Source organism: Drosophila elegans, unplaced genomic scaffold (assembly GCF_018152505.1).
Source record: "Drosophila elegans isolate 14027-0461.03 unplaced genomic scaffold, ASM1815250v1 contig_476, whole genome shotgun sequence".
Lineage (NCBI taxonomy): Eukaryota > Metazoa > Arthropoda > Insecta > Diptera > Drosophilidae > Drosophila > Drosophila elegans.
In genome coordinates, this window is record NW_024545863.1 from 9,355,517 (window position 1) to 9,371,309 (window position 15,793).

The 15,793-nt window shown below is 38.8% G+C and overlaps 4 protein-coding genes across 7 annotated transcripts; 2 read left to right on the plus strand and 2 right to left on the minus strand.

Moving 5' to 3' along the window:
- The first annotated feature begins 546 nt into the window (after positions 1-546).
- LOC108141128 (aldo-keto reductase family 1 member A1) lies at positions 547-2,610 on the plus strand. Its single transcript, XM_017264348.2, has 5 exons — positions 547-726; positions 1,074-1,254; positions 1,591-1,718; positions 1,776-2,335; positions 2,398-2,610. The coding sequence occupies exons 1-5, from the start codon at positions 655-657 to the stop codon at positions 2,444-2,446; spliced, it is 990 nt and encodes a 329-aa protein (XP_017119837.1). The 5' UTR covers positions 547-654; the 3' UTR covers positions 2,447-2,610.
- LOC108141126 (transmembrane protein 245) lies at positions 2,540-8,617 on the minus strand. Of its 4 annotated transcripts, none has more exons than XM_017264346.2 (9): positions 8,395-8,617; positions 7,773-8,319; positions 5,305-5,910; positions 4,700-5,240; positions 4,295-4,485; positions 3,693-4,102; positions 3,478-3,630; positions 3,265-3,294; positions 2,540-2,773 (listed from the first exon to the last, which is right to left on the minus strand). In XM_017264346.2, the coding sequence occupies exons 2-9, from the start codon at positions 8,295-8,297 to the stop codon at positions 2,617-2,619; spliced, it is 2,613 nt and encodes an 870-aa protein (XP_017119835.1). In that variant the 5' UTR covers positions 8,298-8,319; positions 8,395-8,617; the 3' UTR covers positions 2,540-2,616. The 4 variants fall into 4 exon arrangements, 3 of the variants coding, with proteins under 3 accessions (XP_017119835.1, XP_017119834.1, XP_017119836.1); XM_017264345.2 differs by having other exon boundaries at positions 4,295-4,497; XM_017264347.2 differs by having other exon boundaries at positions 4,295-4,473; positions 8,395-8,616.
- A 514-nt stretch (positions 8,618-9,131) lies between these two features.
- LOC108140972 lies at positions 9,132-10,061 on the plus strand. Its single transcript, XM_017264040.2, has 4 exons — positions 9,132-9,183; positions 9,242-9,369; positions 9,429-9,518; positions 9,587-10,061. Exons 1-4 carry the CDS (start codon positions 9,177-9,179, stop codon positions 9,641-9,643), a joined length of 282 nt encoding a protein of 93 aa, XP_017119529.1. The 5' UTR covers positions 9,132-9,176; the 3' UTR covers positions 9,644-10,061.
- LOC108140971 lies at positions 9,530-10,559 on the minus strand. Its single transcript, XM_017264038.2, has 3 exons — positions 10,077-10,559; positions 9,796-9,873; positions 9,530-9,735 (listed from the first exon to the last, which is right to left on the minus strand). The coding sequence occupies exons 1-3, from the start codon at positions 10,533-10,535 to the stop codon at positions 9,607-9,609; spliced, it is 666 nt and encodes a 221-aa protein (XP_017119527.1). The 5' UTR covers positions 10,536-10,559; the 3' UTR covers positions 9,530-9,606.
- Positions 10,560-15,793: the final 5,234 nt, after the last annotated feature.

The window sequence follows — 15,793 nt, forward strand, 5'->3', positions numbered from 1 at the left end:
TATGCGATATAGGACTTTCAAAACCAAGGATTAAAAAAAACGCGTTTAAAAGTTTTTATTCTAATTCAAATGGCCGATAAATTACGAAATTTAACAGATTTCACTTTAAAACTTTGAGAGCGTATTCTTGATATATGAAAGTATCTGAGTAAAGGAAATAACCCCCCTGAAGCGACCTTAAGCGTTAAAGAGTGTCTAAGAGTAATACTCTATTAAAAAAATTATTTTTATTCAAGTTTTATGAGACCAGACACAAATAATATTTTTACATAAAATATTAAAGTTTTTTCTTAACAAAACAACAATTTATTTGAATTGTGAGTTCTTAAATTTAAAATTGTTTTAAAATCAATTTAAATCCAAACTTTTACATGGTAAAATTTACTTTGTTTCATTCAACGGTGAGATGTTCTTATGAACTGATAAATAAATGTTTGCCGTTAACTCGAACTTATATAAATAAATAACGATTAGTAAGACCGTGCATTGAATAGGGCAGAATCTCCCTTGATTCGGTGGGCCGGCATACCGAATGGGTCGTAAATCGTTTTCTTATTCCAAATCCAATCGTCGAAGCAACAGGTTATACCCCAGCATCTTCGTTTATTCTGTTCAGCAAGTGTGTCCAGTACAAAATTCTCAATAAATATAAAAATGGCCTGCAACAAGTTCCTAACGTTTAACAATGGCGAGAAGATGCCCGTGATTGGCATCGGCACCTGGCAGGTAATTATAGTCACGATTTTAGTTAATTCTATAAATTAAGGGCAATAGTAGTGGTTAATGGGGTTCGACCATGATTGTTGCAATAAACAACAATAAACGAGCTCAATAAAGAGCTGACACGACATTTAAATCTCTTCGAGAGCCCAATGCAATCTGTTTGTTTTTGGCACTTCAGACCGGTTTTCGAAAACAAACCACAAACTTTTATTGATATAGCTGAGTTGGTAAATTTGACTTTCTCTGGACCCCGGAGACAATACTAGGGGGCTCACAAGCTGTATATATATACAATCTATATATATAATCACAACCACTAAACCACATGTACATACATCACCACACTTTAGGCGTCCGATGAGGAAATTGAAACCGCCATCGACGCGGCTCTGGAGGCGGGTTATCGTCATATAGACACGGCGCCAGTCTATGGAAATGAGAAGGCCATCGGAAGGGTCCTCAAACGATGGTTGGACGCTGGAAAGGTCAAGCGGGAGGAGTTGTTCATTGTGACCAAGGTGCCACCTGTTTGTAAGTGAAATGTACCCATGTAGTTTGAGTGAAAAATCTTAAACATGTACCAATAAATCTATTAACACAAACTATGACAGAAGTCAAATTCTTGAAAATCATCTTTCTTTTAATCACAGCAAAAAATTTCACCATATCAATCAGAATATCAAAATAAACTTTTTCTATATTTATATAATGAATTTTAAAATTGGTTTCTTATTAACTTGCGAATTTATATGATTTATGAATCTAATCTTTATACTGACTATAATTTTTTTAATAGTTAATTAATACCTTTTATAACCTGATTAATAGCAAACTATAAAATGAATAACAAAAGTATAATCCGTCTAGCCAACCGACCGCATGAGATTGAGCCGACCATTAAGAAATCGCTGGCCGATTTGGAGCTGGAATATGTGGATCTATATTTAGTTCACACTCCCTTTACCATCAATATCAACGAGGACGGCAGCTTTAAGGTAAGACAGCGCAGTATTTTATAAGAAATTAATCGATTATATATTTTCATTTTCAAGCTTGACAAGGATGGTCTGATGGAAGTGGACGTGACTACCAATCACGCCGCCATCTGGGCGGAAATGGAGGCGCTGGTGGAGAAGGGACTCGCCAAGTCCATCGGCGTATCCAACTTCAGCAAGGAGCAGGTGGCCCGTCTGCTGAAGAACTGCAAGATCAGGCCGGCCAACAACCAGATCGAACACCATGTTTACCTCCAGCAGCGGGATCTGGTCGACTTCTGCAAGTCCGAGAACGTAACCGTAACCGCCTACTCTCCGCTGGGATCCAAGGGCATTGCCAAGTTCAACTCGGGCGCCGGCATCGTAAGGGATTTGCCCGATCTGATGGACATCCCGGAAGTCAAGGAGATTGCTGCCGCTCATGGCAAGACGCCGGCCCAGGTGCTGATCCGCTGGATCATCGACACCGGTGTGTGCGCCATTCCCAAGAGCACAAACCCCGATCGCCTCAAGCAGAATCTGGATGTTTTCGACTTCGAACTCACCGCGGAGGAGGTGGAGAAGTTGTGCAGCCTGGATCAAAACATTCGCATCTGTGACTTCGCCTTCTTCCATGGGTATTTAAATGCAATTTTCCTTTCCAGACTTTATTTTAAGATAATTTTGGCATTTCTTGCAGTGTGGAGAGGCATCCGGAGTTCACCTTTAAGAATCAGTACACCAACTAACATCATCTTTATGTTTAAATATATATATATGAAGTCTTAGAAGACGAAAAAACTAATTATATTTTTGTTAAAAAATCATTATTTTACAAAGTATTTACAACTTTATCCACATTTGCATAATCTGTGTTTATTTTATTGTTATACCCATAAATTCTTCACAATGACTTTCTTTAGTTTTTTTCGGCATTCAAGAGATGAAATGTTTTAGTTTTGGTTACAATTTTCAGCTCAACAGGTTTCCCCCCTCCCACAGACTTTCCATCTGTGACATCGTTCGTTTTTTGTGTGTTGTCGTTTACGGTTTCGTTGACCCCATGAGCGATTGAGCTGGAAAATAACTTTCAAATTAGGAAAAGCTCGCATTCAGCGCAGGTTAAAGTTAGTATAGAAATATATTTGCAACACATTTTACATTTAAGTTTTAACAAATCACAAGTTTACATTAAGCAATTAGTAGCGAGCACATTATCGGTACTTAAAGCCTTTGGAAATGTTTCGCGACTACAAACAATTCGAGGTACATATTGTATGTAAAAAACTAAGATCGATAGCAGAGATACAAAGGTGCGGTTGCTGTTCAGACGGCATCATGAATATCTGAATTGTTTAGTAAAAATAAGAACCAAATTTGCAAATCGGATGGATTAGCAACTGCGAAACTATTAACAGCGGTCAAGAAAAACGTCAGCTTTACTCTAGGTTATGATATTTGGGCCAATCTTATTTTGATTGTCAAATTTTTGGCCATACAGCTTAAGTTAGTTTGCAGTTCGAGTATTAAAAGGAAATTCGTAGTTTCTGTCCCATGCTCAACTCACGTGGTCCGCGTCTCCTCGTCAGTGCTGTGCCTGTAATATAGTAAAGAACTCTAATTAGTCATCCTAAACTACATGTAACGGAACGGGATGTACTCAAAGCAAGCCAACAAAATCACTCACTTCAATCCTCGGGCCGCAGAAGTCTGATAAAGTTCATACTTTGCATGCAAATCAAACAAATTCATCGTAATGGCCTTCCTAAATCTAATTTACCTGTTCTCTTGATGGCTGCGCATGGCCAGAGTGGCTACCTCGAAGAGACCGATGAAGAAGCAAAGCATCAGGGGTCCGAAGATGGCTCCCTGCCAGCCGATCCAGTACATTCCGCCCGCAATGGCCAGACCATTAAGGTAGGGATGGCCACCACTAAGTTAAAGAAACCCATTTTTAAAAAATATATGATTTTAGCCATTCAAAAATTGACTCACCCTTTAAGGTCCGCATAGATGGCCGTTTCAAAAGATGAGGGCACAAAGAACTGGAGCAGGAAGAGTATGAGTCCTGCATAAAAGCGATCCTGGGCCAGCCAGAGCTCTAAGAAGGCTGGCACCGCACACCAGTAGCTGCCCAGGAAAGGAGCAGCCGCCAGCATGGCCGCCAAAGCGGAGGGAAGAAACACTATCCGGGCACCAAAGACCGTGTGCACCAGCCAGGTGAACAAGCCCGTAAATGTGGAGCACCTGAACATGGAGATTAGGACCACGGTAATGGAGTTTTCCAGGGCATCGGCGATTTTTATGCCCGAACTGGAATAGCCCAGGTACTTGGTAATTTGAAGCGGCGCGTACTTTTCCTGACTGCTCGACAGCAGATAGAACAGGGCCGTAAAGAATACAATCTAAAAGAATATTATAAAATAGTGAGAAAGCATTCGATTTAACTTTTGTTTGCACTCTTAATTAACGTACATTTTAAAAAACAATTACGTTGTTAAGTTTTATGCTCTTGAGTTACATTAAAACATAATTTAAAGTGCTACTTAAGGAATGTGTATAATCATACAGTCACAAACAAATTTATTTACACTCACCATGTCCAATATAAACTCTATGCACGCCTGTCCACCAGATAGCACCAGGGACAGGATCTCTCCTGTCACGCCCATGATCATCGAAAGATTGGTTCGGATGATGTGCCAAAGAGACTCAGCGACTTCGAGGATCGTCTGGGTGTTGCTCTGCGCCCAGCCGATAATGCCCTGTTTTGCCACTAAAACTAGCTCTTTAAAATGTCCTTGGTTAAATAAACGGCAGTTGGTTAGCAGATGCAACACAGAATGAGTTATTTGGTAGACGCAAACGAGTGTTACGGGATGGATGAAACGAGCAGGAACTCAATAAAAACCCGAAAACCCCAAAAATGAACTCAAAAATTAATTAGTAGAAGGGACAAAATAAAATAGAAAGAAGCCCTAGAGAGGCGGGTAAAAGCTTACCTGGATTGTCGACGATCTCGCCAAAAGTGCTTTTCAGCGCATCCGTGGGCACCCGCGGACCGTACGAGCTGCCAGCCTTGTTGAAGTCAATCCAGTACTGGATTAGTCTGTCCCACACCTCGAGGATCTGTTCCTTCAGCTTGGTGGCGTGCACCTTGTCCGCGTCCGCCAGCCAGTCGTCGATGTATGTCTCAATCTTTCGGCGCCCATAATGGTGCGCGTTATCTAACGCATCATCGATGGACGCCTGCATGTTGGCGGGCAAGATATCAATTAGCTCAGGCCGATCTGTGATCGTCTTGTTAATTAGATCCTTGCCCAGGTACGCCACCTCAATAGTCTCCGAGTAGATGTTCACGCAAAAGAACACGCTCAGAAAGACAATGATGAGCAGCATGAGGATGATCATGAGGATGGAGGTAACTGACTCCACGGACGACTTCAGAGAGTCCCGTACGATGGTGTTAATCTTGTAGTTTAGTTCCAAAACTCCCGGCAGGCAGAGCGGAAGCACGGCGGAGTGGTGATCGATGGCCCACAACTGTAATTGGTTTGATATTACTTAAATATGTATTTTAAATAATCGATTTTGGCCAAAAACCCACCCGTATTGCCGCGTAGACTTCGTTGATTTGGCAGCAAGCAAACTTGAAAATGCCTGTGTAATCTCCAATTGTATAGATGAGGTGCAGCAATACTGGAATAGCGGCCAGGATAAACATCCACACGTTGCGATACAAAAATGTGCCCAGGCAGGCGTAGAACAAGAGCTTAAAGAACGTATCGCTCTGGTGACTGGGAGTCTCGGCTCCCGGCTTAGCATCGAAGGTGTCCGTCGAGTCAACCGTGTCGCTCAGCGAGACGTCCTCCACATCCGATTGTAAACCCGGACTCAGTGGCTCACTGCTCGGCCTGCCGCAAATGCTGAAGTTGCTCAGCGATCGCTCGAAATCGTTCTTGTCGAACAGCTTCTGCAGGCGGTGCAGGTAGGATCCGGAGTCATCTATCGTCTGCAGGTGATATGCCGTCGATGCTGTTACGTAGGCCATGACCAGCAGGAACACAGGCACCTGCAGGGCACCCAGAAAGCTGCTCAGATAGCCTGCAACTGCTATCCACATGGATTGTCCGGCAACCACGAAATGAGAGCTGTTTTCCGGCTTCCAGAAGAAGTGGACGCAACTCAAGTAAACCAGCACTAGGCTGATGAGCTGTATGAGAAAAGAGGATAAGATCATTTTTGAATTTATATCTTGGCAAAGAAAAAATGTGTGAAAGACGGAAGAAGAATATTTTTTATTATTGTTATTACATTATTTCGTTTGAATAATAGATTGGGAGCTGCAAATAATGAGTATTCATGTTTTTTTTAGTCAAAAATCAATCACTTAAAAATGACAAACAAAAAAAGAGAAACACCCTTTTGATCCTCTTTGGCCAACCTATCCATTTTCTCAAAGATTTTAAAATTTTTTAAAAATAAATATTATTTTTAAGTAAAACAAATAAAAATCAAAAATATTAATTTAAAAATAATGAATATTTTAGACTTTGATAATTAAAAAAAACAAACAAGAAAGGAACCAAACTTCATCATATTCTTGAAAACATTAAAATTATGATTTACTTGCGTATATGTTTAAAAACATTGAAGCTATAATGATTTGCAGCTCAATTACTTGATAGTAAAGTTTCATGCAGATATATTCAAAACTGAGGGACTAGTTTGCGTAGAAACGGACGGGCAGACGGACAGACGGACATGGTTAGATCGACTCTCCTAGAAATGCTGATCAAGATTATATATACTTTATAGGGTCGGCAATGTCTCCTTCACTGCGTTGCAAACTTCTGACTGAAATTATAATACCCTCTGCAAGGGTATAATAAACTACAAATAATGATTATTGATAATTTGTACTAAACTAATTTTAAAACTGCGGCAGATTTTTGATGATTTTTTTCATGCCCCTATAAAACGACACTAAGGATGTTACCCTAGTCAAAAAAAAGTATATATACACTGATTAAAATACGTCCATCTGTTTCAGTGACTTAGTGAAATTGGTGTATCGTCATAAAATAAACAAATAAATTATAAACAATAATATACCTGTGTAGATAAAAAGCTTTGTTGGAGCGCGACGGTTTAACAAATTTCTAAAATGTGTTTTTATTAAGTTGAATGCTTTTTTTTTTCGACACAAAATATATATTAAAAATTTTGTGCGTCGAAGATGCGATAGCCATGTCCTTCTGTCCCTTTCAACACAAACTTGCAGGTTTATATCTCAAGTAGGAAAAAAAAAACTTTGCTGTTTTTTAATTTTTGTTTATGGTTATTATTTCAGATTTATTTAAAATTGAATAAAATCGGACGACTATATAAATTAGCTACCATGGGAAAAATCGAAAAATTAAAAAAAAAAAAAAAAATAAGCGAACAAACATTTTAAGTTTCCTTTTTTTTGACTTTAATCGGAAAACAATACTGACTTATGGCATTAAAAATATACGGAGTTAAGCCGAAATTTACGTATTTTAAAGAATATTTAATTTAATGGCTGCCATAGTATGTAAACTTCCGCTGGACGAAGTTTGCCTCTTTCTTGTTTTCTTAACAATAAATAGAGAAAATACATTTTTATGACTTTTATAAACTGAAACAAATTTTTTGTAATCACAAATTTTTTGTCTCTTTCTACATTTTGATTGTTGTCAAATTTCAACATGAAATATTCTTAGTTTTATTTAAAGAACCAATTATAATAAAAGGAAAGGAAGGCCACCGCAGCCACTGCCTCGGTAGACAAGTTAAATATATTAAAGAAAATGGGGTTCTTTTTTTCAGATAAAAATTATCTTACATAAATATTAATATTCTTTGTTATTAATATTAAAAAAAAAGTGCTATAAATATTAAACATACACAAATTGGATAAATTTTTTCGTTTAAAAAAATTAAACAGAAAGGCGGATGTACGACTGATTGTAGAATTGAGTGTAAATGCGTGTAAACGGATTTACTAATACAATGATTCACCATTGAGAAATTAAACCATAGACTACTTACCATATAGACGTTAAGGAACCCAATAATTTTGACAAATAGCCCGTGCGAAAATGTGATCCAGTGCCAGAGGGCCAGCAGGAAGCCTTGTGGAGCGTACAGTACCAACAGCTTGATGCACCCGGCCACCCCGCATCCGGCCAGGAGCAGCTGCCAGTGCTCGCAGAGCCATCCGATCAGCAGCCGGCCACAGTGCTCCGTGGCCTCCAGCGGCGACAAGCAGATGGACACCAGTACGTTCGAGTCGCGCTCCTCCAGGCGCTGGAACCATCTGTTCACGCTCTCCGCCAGTCGTCTCTTGAATGGAAAGAGCACTGCGCCCATGAGGAAGGCCCACAGCAGTGGTCTGACGAAGGGTCCGAGGATGAAGCAGACGGCCACGAAGGCCGCCACTCCGGCAGCGATCAGGAAGTTATACATGGCGGCGCGAAAACTCTCATGGTTCTGAGACCTCATCCGGAGCAGACGATTGAGAACGCTGTCGAAGGATCGATCTCGTCGAATATGAATCGGTTCAGAGCGGTTCATCTTGGCCCGGGGAAACGGAGAGCTGGAGGAGAACACAAAAACAGGGTTAGAACTCCATGTTTACATATATGGAATGACTAATTTCGAAACTGCTTACTTTTACGTAGTGTTCTGCGGTCAGCAACAGATGATTTTCATCGGAGCGAGGAACAATTCCGGAGGGGGTGACGGGTTGAATAGTTTTTGCAACCAGACGTGGTCATTGGAGGCGGGCAGCAGCAGCTTCCCATGCGTTTTTTTGGGCGGGGGAGCGGGCGCACATAAACAAAAATACGTCGCTTTTGGCCAATTACGTCAGCCGGGCTGGGCTGTGAAGTTAGACGCTGTGCAACACTGGCAGAAAGCCGATATACCACAGTCTGGCTATTCCCAAAACGTCTGAATCTCTTAATTGCTGAAAATTTAGCAATTAGCAATGCGATGCTGATATACAAAATTATATATTTTTTTTATCTATATTAATATCTATTGCATTAGTGTATTTAACTAAAAACGTAATATTTGTAATAAATATTTTTTAATTGGAGTGACTGTTGTAACTGTAACATATAGCGAGTGTTCACCGTAACCATTTGATGCAGTTCAGCGTTGGCCAATACTGGTCTTATTTCAAAACAATAAAGAACTAGAGCTGGCGAAACATCGATGTTCGCGGACATCGATGTTTTTGATTTTTGAGTTCTTGTAATGGTAAACAAAAAATTGTATTCATAAAAAAATATGCTCCGCCGATTAAAACACTGCCAGCTGAATTTTTTAAAATATCTAATACACTTAATAATTTAATTTACAAATTTGATTTTACTAATTTTCTTTTCGATAGTTGCCAAAAAACATCGATGTTTCCATCGTTGCTTCCCCACCTCTAAAAGAGACGCCATGGAAAGTGAGCGGGTTTTATATTATCTTTGTTTTTATAAAATTCTTCTACGAATTATTTGCAGATTTAACGCTACAGCAATTGATTGATCTCCAGAATATACAGAAGGAGTTAAACTGCAACAAGGACACCTACTTAAAGACCTACCGCCAGGTCCTCAAAAAGAAATGTAGAATAGATCTAAACAATTTGGTAAGGGATAATGGGAAATCGTAATTTTGAGATTAATAAACTTATCTCTATGTTCACAGGTTCGGGCTGACTTTGACATTGTAGAATCGGAGTTAAAAGTTCCATCATTACCGCCCCTGCCTGTCGAAGAAGACAAAAACGCGTCCACGGTAGTCTTGAATTTGTTCTAATATGACTAACAGCCTCCATTTTTAATGAACACATTGTTTACAAACAGTTTTGCAACACGGTGAAAGACTACGACTTCACTAAGTATTGTTTGTCCTTGCTGTAGGACTGCTCCGATCGATCCTTTGCAGTGTTCAGCCAATATCCGTGCAGGACCCGATATAAGTGTTGCAGACACTCAAACGAGGGAGATTGGCTCTGAAAAAAAAGAGTTCACAAGTCAGTTCAAGGAAAAGGAAACGAGATCGCGAAACTTACATTAAATAGGGGTACGATGGGCCGTGTCTTGAACTGGCTTCCTTTCGTTCTTAATATCAGCATATACTTCACATCTAACTGATGGAGAAATAGAAAGAATAAAACTAAAATTAATAGTAAATCCTTTTTAACGAATTTCTAACTGAAAGCCAAGTCTCTTCTTAAGTCTTCAACAAAACTAACATTCTGAAAATCTTCAGAGATTTCTAAGACTAGAGGAGATCACTAGTGCTGTTTGTTCTAGCAATAAAATATAAATCAAGATATATATGAGTTCCTACATCTTCAATGACTTCGTTGAGCACAATATCCTGTATGTGTCCTCGCTGGATGCACAGCACAGATTCCCTGCCGAAGGATCGCACCGTCTCCGTCTGTAGAGCCATGTCCCAGCTGTAGAACAATCGTTCTGCCTGCACCAAGTTGAGGGTGGCTCGGATCATCAGGACGGCCACGGAAACACAAGTAACCAGCGGGTACAGGATCCGGGGCTGCAGCATGCCGAGGTTTCTGCTCCCAAAGCCACATACTCCGGCAAAATAGGCGATGGCCAAGAAGACGAGCAGCAGCAACCGGCGTATTTTGCGCTGCAGTTGGATTCCATGGAGCCGGTTCACTAATTCGATTCTGACCACGTCACCGTCACAGTGCTTGATGCAGAGTTCCAAGTCCGCATCAGCAGATCCGGAGTACTTGGCTTGCCGGCTGTAATATCTGTGGATCGTGACTTGAGGTTCCATTTCTTTTTCTTATTTACGTTTTTGCAGTGTGCCATTCGCTATTTTTCTATGAAATTCCAAAACGCCTTACACAATACGGTCACACTCCGTAGTAGGTATAGAACTTTGATATTTATTTAGACACAAACCAGTGTGGCCACTTTCGCGCCTAATTCAAATTATTTATTCGAATCAATCAAACTGCGCATAAATAAACAAAACACGCGTTAGTATCGTAAATGCATTGTAATCACCGTTACTAGTTTGTTTTACGGCCTCACTTTGCATGTGAATAAAAAGTTGTCTGTGCCAGTCGAAAAATAATAAATAAAATGCATATAATATATAATCTTAATTGAATTCATTTTAAATTTACTGCCTCTTCACATGCAAATCCGCAGTGCAGATTATTCCCCCATGTTGGAGGGCTCACGAATTGCCCGACTTGGAACGCACAGATCCATCAATTAATGTTAGTTAGCTGATTCGTTTGGTTTCTGTGTCAACCAGCTGACCTTGATATATTTTCACGATGGCCGATCAATGTTCAAACACGAACGCCTTGCGCAATTTCTAATGTCTCTCTTGTTTTTATGCGCGTACTAAATCCCATCTCCACCTCCACCTTTGTGTCTTCATCTGCTTCGCCATCGTCATCAGTTTGCGTCTTCTCTTGATTTTTGGGAGATCAAGCTGGTCGCGTCGATCGATTTGGTCGGAACTTGTTTGAGGGGCAGTCGACAAATGCGGCAGAAATGGCGCTGAATGGGAAGTCCAGTCGTCGTCGTCGTTTAAACTCAATGCTTTATTGTTTTAAATATTTTCTAACGCGCGGCCATCTCTACTTAGGTGCTGGTGCTAAATCGAAATTGGCAGGTCTTGATTGGATTCGAGCTTTAATCACGGGTTCGTTGGGGGGCGGGTGACAGGAGAATGACTCGTGTATCGGCTTGTTATTCTTTCCTGCCTTTGGTATTTCACACTTTCGATTGCATTGCCTCAGACCAAAAATTCCACGTTAATGCGAAGGCGAGAATGATTTGCAGAATCGGAAAATGCCACTTGACTTAACAGTTATTTAATAATCAGAAAAGCAATAGCAGTATCAACAATGGCGTCGGTTCACTGGAATCCAAAGTTGCGGAAGAAAATTAATGATTTCTCAAGTTTCATTAGTTGTTATAAAAAAATATAAACTTAAAAAAGAAACCTGCATTCCGTTTGTATTTTAAAGTCACCAATTCAACAAACCGAATGCAACATTGAAAATTTATTACTGAAATGATTTTATTAATGTAGAATATTTTGTATTTTTGAAAAAAAATATATATTTGTGTTCCGAAAATAAAGAATCAAGGACGTTGGGTTTTTTAAAATTGAAAAGGCTACAGATGTGTACATAGAATTTATTGTTTATGTTTTTTTTTCTACAAAATCTACAAGTACTCATCAAAACAGTTAAATTTGTTACTCTAAATTTTGAAAACGCTGTGATATCCAAATGCGAGTTAAGCTAGATAAGCCCAGATACCTTTTAACTAGTTTGGAAAAACCGGAATTCAAAACTGAAGTTGAGCCTGGGTTGAGTAAAACATGAATTTGCAAACAATCAAACATTTTCTGAACCATATTTATTAAATATTCTAGATTCTAGGCACTGCATTTCCTTTCAGTGCTCCCGTGGTGCAATGCAACGTGGCGGCTGCCTTTGTGGCTTGAGGGCTTTTGAGACTATGGCATCAATCATCTTGGCTTGCACAACTGCAGGGAGGGGCTGTCCGAGTGGCTCGGACTTAGACTCAGTGCAACTATTCGCACCTGATGTTTGCTCTATAAAGCTCATTGGTCCTAGTCCGATGTATAATTACTCCTGACGCGTGCTTGAATCGTTTTGGGAAATTCACGAGTGACGCGACCTTGAACTCAGGTTTTTTTTTTTCTACCGCCAAGCGTGGATAAGGCCAATAATACTAACGAGAGTCCAAAACAAGCGCCACAAAAACACTCCTAAGCTTGGCCCAATAAACAATGGCTTTGGCCGACGATCCACACCCACACCCACACCGACCAGATGCTGGACAGAAATGGACGCGGTCCATCTGCGTGTCATCATTACGATCGTCATCTGGCTCGTCCGACTGAGACCCGAATTGAAGTCAATGCTTCTGGGCCGAAGGTTGTTCCATTAAGCATACGTGACGTGTGCTCGCAAAAACCAAAACAGCAGACCACGCGGCGAAGCCACGGCAAAAAGTCATTGTACTCCTGCCAGGGGATGAGCACCGGAAGAGGCCGCCGTCGAGCCAAAAAACCGGACGGATGCGGCCATCGGGGCCACTTTTATTTCGGTCTGATTGATGGTAAGCATAAGGCGGGTAAATGGAACATGCGAAATCGATCGGGGTCGCGGCAAAGTTCCTTCAACTTGGCAAATGCATAATGCACTTTGTAAAATTAACATATTCAAAAATATATATTGAAATCGAACATAAATCGGGCACACATTTATTGTTGCAAACAAAAAGCCACTTACAAATTTCATTTATTTATACATTTTCAGATTCGCTTAACATTTGGATTTGTGTGTAAATTTTCGCAAAAACTCAAGGTCTTATTTGGTAATAAAGTGATCATTAAGTTTGTTTTTCAGTTTACATAAATTATGTTTCACCTAAACTAATGACATAATAGGTGTATGTTCAAATTTATAACAGAACATATTCTTAACCAGAGAGCAGACTTACTTTCCTACACAGGTAAAAGAAAACATTTTAAGTGTCACTATTTCATGATCTAATCAATAATTTTTCCTTATGATTTACAACCACACATAAAAATAGTAAATATAAATATGTCGCATAGTTATAGTAGTTCAAAATATTTAGTTTAAATAGGCGGCATAGTAAGCACAGTAACTAGTTTCGTATTTAGTTTAAAAATTTCAAACTTCAATTATATAAGTATAAATATTTAATTTAAATTGAATTCATATTTAAAATAAACAAAAGCCCATTTTTAGGTTTAACCTATAGTATTATACTTTTAATTTAAATATAGATTGTATTTAAATTAAACATGGCACACTTGTTAACGAGGTACACCTTTTTTAATTATTTTATTTAGTTTTTAGTAGCTTTAGTTGTTTGGAAGTTGTGGGCGTGAGAAATCTAGCTTTTGTTAAGCCGTTTTTCGGCTAAACTAGCTGGTTTTCGAAAAAGTGGTAGCACAAACGTTTTTGGGGCGAGCTGTTTAACCCAGTAAAAAGGGTTTTGAGACCATAAATCAAAAATTTCAAAAGAGGACAAATGTAATTTCAAAAATGCTCTAAACATTTTATTTGTTGAATATCTTTGAACGGATTATCGGATTGTAATGACCGATGTGTCATTGGACGCGTAAAAAGCCAGAATACTACAGTGCCAGTTTTTTTGCTCCTTCAACCACAACAGCTCCATCATAAGGACACAATTTTTTCGCACTTTCACCACCATTTTTTCGGAATTTAATGACTTTCTAAAACTTTTAGTATGCACTAACGTCTTTGAAACCGCTACCTTTCGATCGCTATTTCATTTATTAAGATCGGACTATTCGGATCTTTTTTTTAAGAATATTCAACATGTGCATGTGTGGAAAAGAATGGACAAATTATGTCGAACTTTGTCGCATGCAGTTAAATTACAGTGGAGTTTAAAAAACAAGCTGCAAATTCGGGTTATATTCAAAGGATTGATGTCAGACATAAATACATAGTCCTATATCTTAATATTGTAATTACTTAAGCAGAATATTAAATATAGTTAGAAAACAAATGTTTCTTCTGTTTAAAACAAAGAACAAACATTTGTAAATAGATTATTGACCATTGGTGTACGAATTCGAATTTAATATTCAGCCGAGGGCTTGCGTTTGCTTCTTTGCGTTTACGCATATTTTTATGTGTTTACGTAGAAAAAAGCGAAAAGAATGCAAAACGAAAAGCAAACACACAATCTTCGTTTTTTAATTGAAGTTCCTGTCTAAAAGGATAAAAAGTTAAATAATATTTTTATAAAACATTATTCGATTAGCTATGTTGGATAGTTACAACTTTTCATAGAAAAACTAGGATGCTAAACTTGAATCTTATATGAGTTAATTCTTTTTTGCACAACTTTAATACAGTTTTTTAATTTTTTTCATATTCAAAACAAATATCATCATGTTTCGGATAAATTTTTAAATTGTTTCAATCAAATATGAGACAACAATCACAATACTTTACGATTTTGCAAAATTTTAAAATAGTAAAAACAACGATGGAAAACTTTGATTTTAATATGGGCAATATCTTTTTAAATATGATTCACTTTGAGTATATTAAGTTCATAATTCACTAATGGTTTAAATATGTTTTTTTTTTTATTAAAATCAATGATTTTTATAGTTGATTTGACTACGAAAATATTATGTAATTAATTATAAAAATTTTTGATTTCACTAACGTTTTTTTTCCGTTTATATTGGATGATAAAGATTTACAATTCTTACCAAATGGAAAGTTTAGCATCATAGCAAATTTGATTTAACAAATATTATTTCCAGCTGATCTAAGATCGATCCACTGTCAATTTTTCCGCTAGTCATATAGCCACTAGAAAGGCCCTTGAATCGATTGGAAGACGCGTGTTCCGGATAATTTTGATGGGATCAGCAAAGGGCTACCGATTCATGCATATTCATCATCTCCCCCGCCAACTATTTGCACATGCTAATACGGCGCGGCTAGATTACATGGTCAGTTACGTGTTGTTCGGTTAGAATTCCGCAAAAAGATCTTGTACGCTTCGGCCATGCAGCGAACTTTGAGACCAAAAAAGCAAATGTTTGCTCTGTTGCATTGCTTTGGGTTTTTTTTTTATCGCAAAAACGCACTGGTGAGACTTTTAGCAGGTAAATTAGAATTAAAGTAGTAGAGGTCTCGTTAGCTGAGGCTTGGCCAATAGTCAACCAAAGTCGCTGTCAAAGTTCGATCCGGACTCAGTTGGCAACCCCTTTTCTAATTATCGAGCCCACAGAAGATAGAGTACGTAGGTGTAGGCCAGGTTGCAAGCACAGTACAAGCCGCTCATCTCCATTGGGAGCTTTGTTTTTTCAGAAGTTCACGCCGCATTTTGGCCGTTTGTCAAACACCACGAAGGCAAACATTCAAATATATTTAGGAACCATTTAGGAGCCCAAGCGCTAAACTGGTTTAGCAGTCGCATCTTCTTCTGCTTCTGACCAAATACATATTCAAA

What these genes read in the sequence shown, in the direction of transcription:
- LOC108141128 (XM_017264348.2), top strand. Translation starts at nt 655, where the DNA reads ATGGCCTGCAACAAGTTCCTAACGTTTAACAATGGCGAGAAGATGCCC. An exon ending in TTGGCATCGGCACCTGGCAG is followed by an intron (nt 727 to 1,073) that starts GTAATTATAGTC and finishes ACCACACTTTAG; the next exon opens with GCGTCCGATGAGGAAATTGA. An exon ending in ACGAGGACGGCAGCTTTAAG is followed by an intron (nt 1,719 to 1,775) that starts GTAAGACAGCGC and finishes TTCATTTTCAAG; the next exon opens with CTTGACAAGGATGGTCTGAT.
- LOC108141126 (XM_017264345.2), bottom strand. Translation starts at nt 8,297, where the DNA reads ATGAACCGCTCTGAACCGATTCATATTCGACGAGATCGATCCTTCGAC. An exon ending in CGAGATCGTCGACAATCCAG is followed by an intron (nt 4,498 to 4,699) that starts GTAAGCTTTTAC and finishes TATTTAACCAAG; the next exon opens with GACATTTTAAAGAGCTAGTT. An exon ending in CGCAGCCATCAAGAGAACAG is followed by an intron (nt 3,295 to 3,477) that starts GTAAATTAGATT and finishes ACTATATTACAG; the next exon opens with GCACAGCACTGACGAGGAGA.
- LOC108140972 (XM_017264040.2), top strand. An exon ending in GAATAGATCTAAACAATTTG is followed by an intron (nt 9,370 to 9,428) that starts GTAAGGGATAAT and finishes CTATGTTCACAG; the next exon opens with GTTCGGGCTGACTTTGACAT. An exon ending in AAGACAAAAACGCGTCCACG is followed by an intron (nt 9,519 to 9,586) that starts GTAGTCTTGAAT and finishes GTTTACAAACAG; the next exon opens with TTTTGCAACACGGTGAAAGA.
- LOC108140971 (XM_017264038.2), bottom strand. Translation starts at nt 10,535, where the DNA reads ATGGAACCTCAAGTCACGATCCACAGATATTACAGCCGGCAAGCCAAG. An exon ending in TCAACGAAGTCATTGAAGAT is followed by an intron (nt 9,874 to 10,076) that starts GTAGGAACTCAT and finishes TTTCTCCATCAG; the next exon opens with TTAGATGTGAAGTATATGCT. An exon ending in CCATCGTACCCCTATTTAAT is followed by an intron (nt 9,736 to 9,795) that starts GTAAGTTTCGCG and finishes CTTTTTTTTCAG; the next exon opens with AGCCAATCTCCCTCGTTTGA.